The 13,281-nt window shown below is 47.6% G+C and overlaps 1 protein-coding gene across 8 annotated transcripts in view; it reads right to left on the bottom strand.

Annotated features, from left to right (window-relative positions):
* Window positions 1–13,281, bottom strand: part of MYOCD (myocardin) — a 95,110-nt gene that overhangs the window by 49,028 nt on the left and 32,801 nt on the right. For 6 of the 8 annotated variants that reach the window (XM_054048069.1, XM_054048062.1, XM_054048063.1 and 3 more), the window contains exon 2: window positions 6,157–6,222. In XM_054048069.1, coding sequence (XP_053904044.1) covers window positions 6,157–6,222 — 66 coding nt within the window. Of the gene's footprint in view, window positions 1–1,733; window positions 1,826–1,856; window positions 1,901–6,156; window positions 6,223–13,281 lie in introns of those variants that run through there. The other 2 variants (XM_054048067.1, XM_054048068.1) reach the window with 2 other exon arrangements.

Below are 13,281 nucleotides of genomic sequence, written 5' to 3'. Positions count from 1 at the left end.
AAGCTATGGGAAATCCCAGTTTCTCAACCAGGCTGTGGCAGGAGAGCAGAGTGGATGGACAGCAAGGGGCGAGCAGAAGCCCAAGGCAGAGAGATGGTGCAGGCTGTGCAACTCAGCGCTCAATGGGACGCTTCCTCTTCCAGGGGAGGCTCTTCCCTGGAGAGCTCTCAGTGGGTTACAGCACCAGGAGACCTCAGAACATAGTGGGGAGGAGAAAGCAAAGGGTCAGTGCCCAGAAGAGAGGAGACCTCATTAAAGGACTCTGTCAGCAGGTGGGCCTGCAAGTGGCTCAAACTGTGAGGCCAAGTCCAGGGGAACATGAAAAAACAAAGGGATCTCGTCATTCTTCACTTGGGTTGCAAGTGTATATTAATCACAGGGCTCAGAAGCTTTTGTTCTCTGCTCTCCTCCCCAGTTTCTCCACTCACTGCACACCAACCTCTTCTCTGTTCATTTACACAATCCCCTTCTCTGCAGCTCCCGCCTTCAAGCAGCCTTCCTGGCTCTCTGACACTCTTCTCCATCCCCCTGTGAAAGGTGCTGGGCAACTGAACTGTGGGTTTGGGGAGTGCTAAGTTACCACATGACCCAGCCTGGGAGCCAAAGTCAGCAGGCTGCCCTAGCCACTACTTTCAAACACTCTTCCTGAAAGCATTTGGCTTTCCTCAGAGAGGGTTTCCAAGAGAAGGGCATCTGTACAATTTTGTTCACCCTCTTCAGAATATTATATCATGCAGGGGAGGTCAGCCTGATTGGTGAGGGTCCCTGTGGCACACGCTAAGGCCCACAGCTCTCTAAGGATTACATACAGCTTGTGGGTTGAAAATCTGGGTCATTTCTGAGTTCCACTCTTTGTTATTCCTGGGTACTTCAAAATACCAATCGACAATAAGTCCTTTAGTATCATCTCAGTATCAGCTTCCGAGAGCTGAGTGTAAAGAGTCTGTTTCCGGTGCTGTTCAAAGCCTCTGAGGACAATATCTGGAACTTTATGTTAAAGTTCAGCTATAACTTATTTCTATTTCTGGCTGAAAACCGTGGTTTCCAAAGTGCAGAAATAAAGGCTGTGAACAAAAGCAAGGCCACAGTTTGCTCCGCGTCACGTTATTCCCCATTTGCAGGGAGTAAATGAGAGCAGAGTTTGGTTCTGCATTTGAAATCTGTAGGAAAGACTCCGGTTTTTTTGGATGTCCAGGGAATTTCTTCTCTGGCAAGAAAAGAAAAAAGACTCCAACATCTCCTTGGGTTCCCGCACTGAATGGAAGGGGCATCCTAAAGTGAGGAGTTCGGGGGTCTGTTTTGTTTGGCACCATTTATTTAGCTAACTTACTGCTCGATCCTTGACAGGAATAAAAAAGGGGTTAGAAATTCATTTCGCACAGGGCTCAGAAACTAGCGGCCAGTCTATACTCCAGAAATGTGGGAGTAAATGGGGAGCTCAGGCAGAACAAATGAACGTGTAGGCGAAGGGAAAAGAGGCCAAGGGGAATTTTGGGTGTATTGGCTGGTGGAAGGGGATGGATCCAATGAAAAAGTAGGATGGATCACACCAAAGTACAAAGGGCCAGGGAACCTTTTCTTGCTTCTAACATTTCAAGAGCAGACAGACAGACATGCTTGTATGATTGTGCCGTGCTTTGGTGAGCAGCCATGAGGATGGTGACAGCTGTTTTAGTCAAAAGCAAAATAAAATGAGTGCACAAAAAAAAAATGAAGTAAGTAAGGGACGTTACTTTTGATAGCCCAGTTCACTACGAAGTCCTAGTATTATGAGGTTTCTGTGGGCAGGAATTGACCAGGTCAAACTTCATTTCATGCTATTCATAATGAAAGTGTTGCAGAATTTAGTCATTTACCAAGATTTTGGAGGAATTATGTGGATGCTGCAGCTTGTATTAGTCTGCAAAACAAATAAAGGTATTGCTAGCATCGGTTCTTCAAACAACATATCAGGATAGATCTGTGATGGGATTCACTAGTTTGGAAGTGCAGGTGGCTTTGCAGAAAATGGACAAAGCTGCTGCACTTGACATGCCAATTTTAGGACTAGTTTTTGCCTTTACGGCACAGCCCTGTGTTTGGGAGGATGAGGAGGAGCCTCTGTGTAGCCTGAGCCCAGGATGAATTAGGCCAGAATTCTACTGGGGATCCTGAGAATCAATCTCTGTAGCAGCAGCTGGTCCACCACCCAGTACAGTGAATGGCTAGTTCCAGCCCTCCCATTTTGGGTCAGCTAGCAGAGTCTGACTTGCAGATTGTGGCTGACCCCTGCGCAGGGTTGCTAGGGAAAGACTCCTTGCACACTCTTCCCTGGTTGGGCACATACCCACACAATCTGCCCCTTTGTGGATCATGAAATGTAGACAGTTAGCGATATTCCTGACTTTATGGCAAATGCTTCCCAGCAGTTTCACAGAGTGAATTTGCCCAGTAAACCAGGCATGAAACATTTTCATCAAGCCAATAAAATTGCATCCAGATGAGACGTTCAATAACATATCCTGTTGTTTTGGCCCTCCCATTCATTAACGGGGCAGGTTTGGCTCAGTTACTTTAGTATGAATCCAGAGTTCCTCCATTGACTTCACTGAGCCTGATTCTCTGCTTACTTTCACAAGTTCTACCCTGTGTGACTCCATTAGCTGAGCGAGGCTGAGATTGGAGTTTGTGCCATTCTCACCCAAGGCAGTCACCCATCTCTCCAGGGGGGAGGAGAGGGGCATGTCTGCAAAGCCTTCCTCTCTCTTCAGTCACAGTCTACCCCATAGGCTGTGCAAGGCTGGTCCTTGCCTTTGCCTCCCTGACTGCTTTAGCTATTCCATTTGGAACTGATCACAGTCTGACCTTTCACAGCATCAGGTTGTTCCCACCGTTGAGGCCACATGGGACACTCTTGCTGCACACTAGCTAAGATGCTTCAGCTTGGTGCATTTTGTATTATTTGTTTGAGGCTTTCACTTTAATGATCTTTCAGGAAATGGTTCCAGAACATTGTAGTGTTCAGCACCTCCAAGTGCTATTGAGAACATTCATAAGTCATTGGTATCCAGAAGGGATTGCTCAACACTTTTACCCACTGATTTTCTATTATTGTGAATATTAAGCTGTCTCTCTGTCCTCTATGGGTGGAAATCTGGAAATGGATCAGTTATAAAGAGGAGGCTAAATTCTTTGCAATAGAATTACACCAGCAGAAAATCTGGCGGAGGGATTTTAAAATTACCCTTGTCCAAAATCCAGGACTGACAGTGTCCACTCTTGGACCAGTTTCATGATTAAGGTCTGATATCTTGTGACTCCTTAAGGCTGCTGTATATCACAGAGTAGCTTTCTAATATACTGTATAAAACAATCATATCCAGCCCTGGTGACTTTTGGAATCTCAAACTTTAAAATGATGACAGGTTTACAGAACAGCTCTTTTTGATATATTGTAGACTGCACACTTTGTGCATTACAGCAACCCCACCTCATTCCATATTCACTTCAGTGTATGGAATGAGGTTCCAGTTGATGTGCACCTTCAAGAACTCAGCTTACATATGTATGCTCAGTGCCAGCAGAACATGGGGACACCATTAGGAACAGACCCTTGTTGTTAGGACACATGAACTGTGCATGTACAAATCCTCTGCGAGCTGGACTATTGAAAGGAATCTTTGAGATGCAGCAACAATCTCTCTGTCAAATGTCTAGTATCTATCCTTCCTTGTGACATGATAGTGCTGTTAAGAAATGTGCACATTTGTATAATGGCAAAAGAGTATTTTATTGTCTTCATTCTCAAAAATGAATGAACCATTTGTGCTTAGTCTCTCCCCACATGGCCCCCTTGGACAGAGGCCTGCAAAATGCCAGCCCAAAAGGTGAGAGTGTGGCAAAGCTGTAAGCAACAGGAAAAGGCCTTTGAGGTTTCTGCACTAGTGCCAGTGCCTCTGCTGTGCATTTCTGTGCCGTGCGCAATGCAGGAATTCTTTAGAAAGCATTAGGTCCCCATTTCTAAAAGTGCATGTGCCCCATGTACTCACACCATTGGGGGATTTCCAACTGCACAGACCTTTATGTTCAAGAACTCCAGTTTATGCACATGCAATGGGACACTCTGCATGCTCATCTTGAGTGTGCCCCTTTTAAAATGTGGGCCTGTCATCTAACAGGAGATGTTAGAGGTGGCACAGAAATCTGACACTGTCACCAGCTCTTGCAATTCTATCACAAGTCTGACAATATTTGGTGTTTTTTTTAAAGCCCCAGGCTCTTGGATTTACATAAGAATCTCAATTTACATTAAAAATAAAAAATAAAAATGTCTAGACTTCCTGGTTGCAGAGAAAACCTTGAAAGTATGAACCCAACAGGCTCAAAACCCAGAATGCAAATCAAAAGAACTCAACATTTATTATGTTTTAAAATCTCATGATTTATATGACAATCTCATGATTTGGGGCCTGACTCATGATTTTTGCATGCGTGAGGGTGGTAGTACTACACTGATTAGCCTTTTACTGCTAACACCAGATTACAGACTCATGAAAGCAAGAGAATTAGAAAGATGGTGGGAGAGATAATCCAGGTGTTGAATGGAATGCTACAGACATACTGTTACTGAAATGTCTTGTTACTGGAGAGCAGAGACCATAGTGCTATCCTCGGTTTGGGTTTAAGGGCTGTCTGAACAGCACAGTCCTCAAGGAGGTCCATATTATAAAGCACAATAGCCAATAACAGAGAAAGAAAGGAGCAAGTAAGAAGTGTGTTAGGCCTTGCAAATTTGCAGTCCTTTGCAATTATTCTAAAGGGGCAGTGAGGAGACAAATTGTATAGGGACAAATGCTTGACCTGGGTTACTGCTAACATTATAGCTTCTATACATGGAGGGCTGTTCTAGATTAGGATGAAATGTGTCAGTTAACAAGGCAGAAGGGAGGTCTGAGATCTAGCTGACTGGCTCCATTGTTGCCACTTGCTGGCTTCATGCAGCTGGGCAGTGCAAGTGCAGCAGACAGGCCAGTTTCATTCTTGCCCTTCCTGGCTCTCATATGCTAGCACAGTGCTGTTGGGTTTGGCTTTGGCTTTCTGAAACATTGGGCTATAGCGAGTGCTGGGCTGGGCTGGATCCCACCAACTGAACTAGCTGCTGCAGAGCCTTGGTGAGGGAAATCTGCTTAGGAGGTAGTGGGATCTGAGCAGGGCACAGCTCACGTGTGCTCCACTCATCCAGGGGCCAGGGGATGCAGAGCAGGTGCACTGACTCAGCATGGCTGTCAGCTGGCCTCTGGCTATACATCTGCTGGGGAGTTCTGGCTGTGCCTGGGAAAAGGGCTGGGTATGAATCCCACCAGGTAGCACAGTCCCTGCTGACTCATGGGCTGTGCCAGGGGTCGGGGAAACTAGGTCATTGTTTTTATTGACTCTTGCCTTTTTAAAATAAAACAGCAAGCTGTTCAGCTTTGACTGCATGTCACTGCCCTGTGACAGGGAGACTCTGGCCACCACCAGGCCACAGACCGCTTGAGATGTGGAGAAAAATCATGATCGCTATCACCCCCTCTCCTCTTTCCAGGGAAATTCATTCCAGCAGAAAATCCCGGACAGCTCCTGGCAGCTTGCCGTTGGTTTGTGAGCCTGTTCCCTGCCTCTGGGCCGGAACCTGCCAGGTGATGAGCCCCTCAGGAGACCTGGCACTTTTCAGGTTCAAATGTGTTATCAGACTCCTGTTCTGATCATGCAGCGAACTGTTTGGCCCAGACAGGCCTGTGCAATGGAGATTTTGAACAGACAGGAGGGTGACCTGCAATGCACAAGAGAGGGGACTAACTCTACTAAGGATGATGGCTAGCAGGCCAGATCCTCAGCCAGTGTAAATCGGGGCAGCTCCACTGACATCCATAGGAGGCCTTTGCATTATAACCCATATGATAGATATCCAAACATAGTGCTCAAATGCCAGCTAGCGCAGCGTGGAGGTAGCAGGGTGCTCCCCAGAGCCTAACTTGCCAACCAGTGGTGAGAGTGAAACCCAGTCAGGTGGAGGGTGCCAGAGAGCAGCTACCTATAAGCATCAGGAGGCTAATGCAGCATCTGCAGGAACTACTGGTGGCTGTGCTCTAGCTCTATGATGCATGTGGCACAGAGAGTGGCAGGTGAGGTACTCACGTGGCATGATGCCCTGGTCTGCCAGCTGCTCACGGGTTCTTCTCTGCTGAAGCCGTAACTGTAAAACTGTTAGAGAAAGAGTGTCAGGAAGAAATGCAAACTTTTTCCTAAAGCAAGTAACTTTCTGCGAACAGCCCCAGAGAGCTTTCAGCAACACACCCAACGCCTTTCTGTCACTGAGGATGAAAGACAGGCTTGCCCTTAACACAAGGAGGAGAGAGGAAGTCCCTTAAGGGGAGGGGTGTTCCTGAAAAATAGTAAGGGAGCTCCTGCAAAGCAGGTGCTGAGGCATCGCTGTGATCCTGTTTTATTCAATATCTGTAAGGCAGCGTTCCTGGACTGGGGGGGCAGAAGGATCAGCAGGTGAGAGAGGACACAGACAGAGCCTCTTAACTGTTCTCCAGAGTCTCAAATTTCATTTAAAAAGAGCACCACAGCTTGAAAGAAAACCTTCCAAATGGACAACAAATGTAAAAGATGCTCAAGGCTGCAGAGAACCTGAAACAGAGCTCTGAGCTGCCCCATTCAGTAAAATGGGGTCGGCTCATTATACTTTGTAATGTCACCATTGCTGGCTATTTCACTGCCTATCACAGCATGTCTGAAAGGAAAGGAAGGGTCTGTCCTAGGGCTTCCCATTGCGCAGGGCATTCTGGAGGCATGTCAAGGACTGGCCAGGGGGACACAAAGGCAGCATCCATTAAGAAGGGGAGACTTTTAAGCACACATGGAGGCCTTGCAAAGGGTGTGATTGGTTTCATTTTCCGAAGGTGGCTCAGCGTTCAGTAGTTTGGGACGTGCTGCTCCAGGGCAACCAAAAAACCCAGAATGAAACCAAAGTGCACGGCAATTCCTGGAGCGCTGTGAGAGCTTTCAGCCACACTGAACCTCCCCCGGAAACATGGGACCTAAATAACATGGGTTCTTTGTGTCTGCTGTGCTGCAGGTGGGATATGTGAGAGCCCCATATTGCTACTGGGGGCAGGGGCAGATGGAGAAGAGGCTTATGAGTGGGCTAGGCTTTGTGCTTGGGGTGGCTGTTGGCATGGAGGGTGCAGACAGCCCTCTGGCCTGCCCTGGAAGTCATTATTTTGGCACCTGTGTCAGTGTCCTCATGATGGGCACCATATGGTGGCCATGAAGCAGCACAGGATTGCTATATGTTGGGCATGTGGCAACTGAGAACTGTGGAGGTCTGAGTCCTTGACCCCATGTGAGTGAGCAGGGGTGGGAGTCAGCAGGGTGGAGGACTTTGGTCTCACCTGCTGCACACATAGGAGATGGAGCCTTTCCTTCAGTTCATGTTGTCTAACACAAGGTCAGTAGCATTAAAACATCTATTATGTGTTACTGAAACCTGGCTGGAAGCTGCTGCTGAGCCAGTCTTGGCCCAGTTGATGCCAGCCAAGTGCTCAGCACATCGTGGGCCAAAGGGGACAGCCAAGCTGTAGCTGTGCTATCTGAACCAACCTAAAATGCAGGTCTCCAACCCCAAGCCTAGATCTAACACAGTGTGTCCATCTGGCTGGGATGGAGCTGGGGCTGGTTCTAGTGCATCACCTGCCCTGCTGCCCAGCAGAGGCCATTCTCGGGTGGCTGGAATTTCTGGTTGCAGTGGCATTGGAGCTGTGTAGCCTGATGGCGCTTCGCTATTTCAGTGTTCACAGAGATGACCTTTTGCCTGAATCACCTCAAGATTTCATGGCACTGGAATGGCCCCAGGACTATCCCAGGGGATTGCAAGCTCACACAGCTGGTCATACTTGGGATCTGGGGTTAGGACTTAGATTGAAGGTGGAAGCACCTCAGAAACCTTGAAGCTCCATGTGGCACTGTGCTGCTGCTAACCCCTCCCTTAGAGGTGAATACAACCCTCGCCACACTCACCCTCATGGGGCTTTGGCTGCATGATTTCTTTTTCCATGATGTTTTGCCCTGGGTGCCATGTGGCTCTGTTTGCTAGGGGGCTCTAGATAATGCAGTAAGGAGAGGTTAGCTCCGTACATTTAAGAAGTGACTACTTAGATAATATGTCAATCACTAGTATCATTTCTTCTTGGAACGAAAGCTCTGGCAGGTGGGAACCTGCCACTGAACACTGCAGACCTTGGCTTCTCTGTGACAATGAAAGCAGATGTGCCAACTCCCTGTTGATAGTTACAATATGCTGAGAGAGGTTCCTCCAGACTCCTTGTAGTAGATCCTATGTTATAGTAAATTGCGTCTGTGTGTATTCTCTTACTACTGCAGTCACACTGCTACACTGGCTATAGTATTTGACACCCTCTCTCTTTTGGTTATTTATCATGCAGTTTTTCAAAGAAATGTAATTAAAAGAAAAAGGAAACAGTGTGGATTGCTCTCCTTTCTATTTCATTGCACTGAGGCCAAAATACTGATTCTTCAACATTTTTCTCCATTAGGAGAAATTCAGTAGATAGAATAGTGCTTAATTTGTAATGAAAGAGGCCAGGGCTCAAAGTGCCGGGGCTCAAGCAATTTTTTTACATTCATCACTGATGCAGCAAGCCCAGAGGTGCTGGGCTATAAACTGCCAAGCCTAAGGGTGTGGGGGCTCAACCCTGGCAAGCCCTGGCACAAATTAAGCACCAAGTTAGAGATTTTAACAGGGATACGTGTATTTCCACGGACATAATATAACGGCATACTCATCTCCTGACTAGAGATGAGCCCATAGACAAGGCCTTGTGAAAATCACAATTTCATTAACTGCATGGAAATTGTGAAATTAGCCCAATATCACAATTTTTCCAATACTTTTACAAAATCAAAATGAAATTAAAAGACCAGAGTCATGTGATCTTGTTGCATTCCTTCTGTCTGCCATTTTAGGTTGTGTCTGTGGGGAAGAAAGAGGCACAGTAGCAAGCTCTGATGCCGCCACTCAAAGCATGAGCCGCTGTGGCCTTAGCGGGGAGGTGGAAGCAGGCATCCATGTGTGTAGGTCTCATGCTCAGTGCAGCTTGTCGCATGTGGCAGCATCATGTTAGAGGATTAGTTTGGGGGGACTCAGAGACTAGTTTTATGCAAAGGATTGTAGCAGCGACCTTTCCCCAACTGCATTCTGTACATATTCCATGAAATCTGATACTTTACCCGGGATACTGCTGTGAATTTTCTAAAAAAAAATCCACCATTTTCACAGCAGAACCCCCAGCCTGAGCACCCCAAGACTTTAGCAAACTCAAAGTAATGATAGATAAGGTCCCCGGGGCAGAACATCTAAGGAAAACAGGAGTTCAGGAGAGCTGGCAGTTGTTCAAGGAGACAATATTAAAGACACAACTACAAACTATCCTGATGAGCAGGAGAGAAGAGGTCAATATGGCTCCTTCAGGAGATCTTTAATGGCCAGATTATCAGAAAGGAATCCTACAAAAAATGGAAACATGGATGAATTGCTAAGAAGGAGTACAAAAGAATAGCACAAGTGTGTAGGTACAAAACAGAAAGGCGAATCATAGAATATCAGGGTTGGAAGGGACCACAGGAGGTCATCTAGTCCAACCCCTTGCTCAAAGCAGGACCAATCCCCAACTAAATCATCTCAGCCAGGGCTTTGTCAAGCCTGACCTTCAAAACCTCTAAGGAAGGAGATTCCACCTCCCTAGGTAACCTGTTCCAGTGCTAATATATACAATGATTTACATCTAGCCAGGGACATAAAGGCAATAAGAAAAGGTTCTTTAAATATAATAGGAGGAAGAGAAAGACAAAGGAAAAATGTAGGTCCTCTACTTAGCAGGAAGGAGAGCTAAGAACAGATATCAAGAAGGCTGAGGTGTTTAATGCCCATTTTGCTTCAGTTTTCACTAAAAAGGTTAATGGGGACCAGATACCAACAAACCTAATATTAACAACAAGGAGGAAGTAATGCAAGCCAAAACAGGAAAAGAACAGGTTAAAGAATATTTATATAAGCTGAAGGTATTCAAGTTGGTTGGGCCTGATGAAATTCACCCTAGGGTACTTAAGGAAGTATCTGAAGCAATCATCTTTGAGAACTCATGGAGGACTGGTGAAGTCCCAGAGGACTGGAGAAGGGCAAACATAGGACCGATCTTTAAAAAGAGGAAGAAAGAGGACCTGGAGAATTATAGACCAGTCAACCTAACTTCAATACCTGGAAAGATCTTGGAACAAATGATTCAACAATCAATCTATAAGCACCTAGAGGATAATAGGGTGATAAGTAAAAGCCAGCATGTTTTTTTCAAGAACAAATCATGCCAGACCAACCTAATTTCCTTGTTTGACAGGTTAATGGCCTAGTGCAGTGGTCCTCAACGTGGTGCCCGCAGGTGCCATGGCGCCCGCCGGGGCATCTATGTGCACCCACCTACTGGCCACTGGACAAGTGGCCGCCGAAATGCCGCTGAGAAGTGGCAACATCAAGAAGCGTTGCAGCCGAAATACTGCTGATTTTCGGTGGCTGCTTGTCCGGCGGCCACGTTCCTCGGCGGCTAGTCGTCTGGCGCCTGCCACACGGAAAGGTTGGGGACCATTGGCCTATTGGATGGGGTGGGGAATGGGGAGAAGCAGTAGATGTAATATCTTTATTTTAGTAAGGCTTTTGGAACAGTCCCACATGACATTCTCCTAAGAAAACTAGGGAAATGTGATCTAGATGAAATTACTATAAGGTGGGTGCTCAACTAATTGAAAGATTATACAAAAAGTAGTTATCAATGGTTCGCTGTCAAACTGGGAGGGCATATCTAGCAGGGTCCCGCAGGGGTCAGTTCTGGGATCAGTTTAAATAGCCCCTGGAGCGCCCCGCTACCCCAGGGCTCTGGGGGCTATTTAAAGGGCCAGGGCTCCCCTGCTTCTACCGCCCCGGTTTTTTAAATGGCCGCGGGAGCCCTGGGGAAGCGGCTGAGCTCCAGCAGCTATTTAAAGGACCGGGGCAGCAGAAGCAGCTGGAGCCCCCCGCTACCCGAGGGCTCCCACGGCTATTTAAAGGGCCCAGGGCTCCCCTGCTTCTACTGCCCCGGTCCTTTAAATAGCCGCGGGAGCCCTGGGGAAGCGGCGGGGCTCTGGCAGCTATTTAAAGGACCGGGGCAGTAGAGGCAGCTGGAGCCCCGGGCCCTTTAAATAGCCCCTGGAGCCCCCACCTACCCCTGGGCTCTGGGGGCTATTTAAAGGGCTGGGGTAGTAGAAGCAGCGGGAGCCCCGGACTTTTTAAATAGCCCCCAGAGCCCCACTGCAGCTACCCCAGGGCTCCAGCAGTGGGGCTCTGGTGGCAATTTAAAGGGCCTGGGTCTCCAGCCCCTGCTGGAAGCCCCAGGCCCTTTAAATTGCCCCCTGGGGAAGCCAGGCCACCCCGGTATGATGCACCAGCTCTTGCCGGTAGGCTGTACGGGGGCATACCGGCTTACTTTCACCTCTGGTAAGGCATCCTTACACAGCAGCATGGTAAGGGGGCCAGCCAGGGCTGGGAGGAGGGGTTGAATAAGGGGTAGGGAGGAGGGGTTGGATAAAGGGTAGGGAGCGGTTGGAGGGGGCGGAGGTTCTGGGGGGCGGTCAGGGGATGGGGAATGGGGGGTTGGGTAGGAGTGGGAGTCCCGAGGGTCTGTTGGGGTGGTGGTGGATGGGGTTGGGGCAGTCAGGGGACAGGGAGTGGGGTGAGTTGGGTAGGGGGTAGGGTCCTGGGGGGCAGTTAGGGTGGGGGGGTCTTGGGAGGAGGTGGTCAGGGGACAAGGGGGGGTTGATGGGTTGCGGGTTCTGAGGGGGGAAGTCGGGGGCAGGACATGGGTTGGGGTTGGATGGGTGGGTGGCAGCGGGGAGACAGGCACATGGGGCTTGTATTCACCGCACGGTTCCCTACCGGGTCTTTGGCAGCACTTCAGCAGCGGGTCCTTCACTCACTCCGGGTGAAGGACCTGCCGCCGAAAACCTGGAGCGAGTGAAGACCCCCCTGCCGCCGAAGTGCTGCCGAGGACCCGATAGGGAACCGGTTCTTAGGATTTTGGGAGCTCATCACTGGGCTAAGGGACATCCAGAGCATGGGGCTGCATCCCTGATCATCTTGGCTAATGGCTATTGATGGACCTGTCCTCCATGAATTTCTCTAGAACCCAATTATACTTTTGGCCTTCACAACATCCCCTGGCAACAAGTTCTACAGGTTGACTGTGCATTTTATGAAGAAGTACTGCCTTTTCTTTGTTTTAAACCTACTGCCTGTTAGTTTCATTGGATGACCCTTGGTTCTCGTGTTATGGAAAGGGGTAAATAACATTTATTCACTTTCTCCACACTATTCATGATTTTATAGACTGCAATTATATCCCCCCTTAGTCATCCCTTTTCTAAGCTGAACAGTCCCAGTCTTTTTAATCTCTTCTCACATGGAAGCTTTTCCGTACCCCTAATGATTCCCCTCCCCCTTCTCTATACCTTTTCTAATTCTAATATATCTTTTGGATATGGGGTGACCAGAACTGCACACAGTATTCAAGGTGCAGGTGTACCATGGATTTATACAGTGGCTTTATGATATTTATGATATTTACTGTCTTATTATCTACCTCTTTCCTAATGGTTCCTAACATTCTCTTGGTTTTTTTGACTGCTGCTGAATATTGATCGGATGTTTTCAGAAAACTGTCCACAATAACTCCAAGATCTCTTTCTTGATTGGTAACAGCTAATTTAAATCCCTTCCTTTTGTATGTATAGTTAGGATTACGTTTTCAAATGTGAATTTTTCTGCCTTTTCAACATTGAATTTCATCTGCCATTTTGTTACCCAGTCACCCAGTTCTGTGAGATCCCTTTGTAGTTCTTCACAATCTGCTTTGGACTTAAATATCTTGAGTACTTTTGTATTGTCTAAAAACTTTGCCACCTCACTGTTTACTCCCTTTTCCAGATCATTTATGAATATGATGAACAGTACAAGTCCCCCAGTACAGATCCTTAGGGGACCCCACTACTCTCCATTCTGAAAACTGGCCATTTATTCCTACCCTTTGTTTCCTATCTTTCAACCAGTTACCGATCCATGAGATGACCTTCTGTGACACTCTGTATCTTAGGGGAACCCCCTGAACCCCCATGTTCATCCTTATAATATGATTGTGTGGTATCCAATGCAAAGTT

The sequence above is a fragment of the Malaclemys terrapin genome, chromosome 13, assembly GCF_027887155.1.
Source record: "Malaclemys terrapin pileata isolate rMalTer1 chromosome 13, rMalTer1.hap1, whole genome shotgun sequence".
NCBI lineage: Eukaryota > Metazoa > Chordata > Testudines > Emydidae > Malaclemys > Malaclemys terrapin.
The sequence above is the reverse complement of the archived record's forward strand: the minus strand, read 5'-3'. Positions and strand labels throughout refer to the sequence as shown.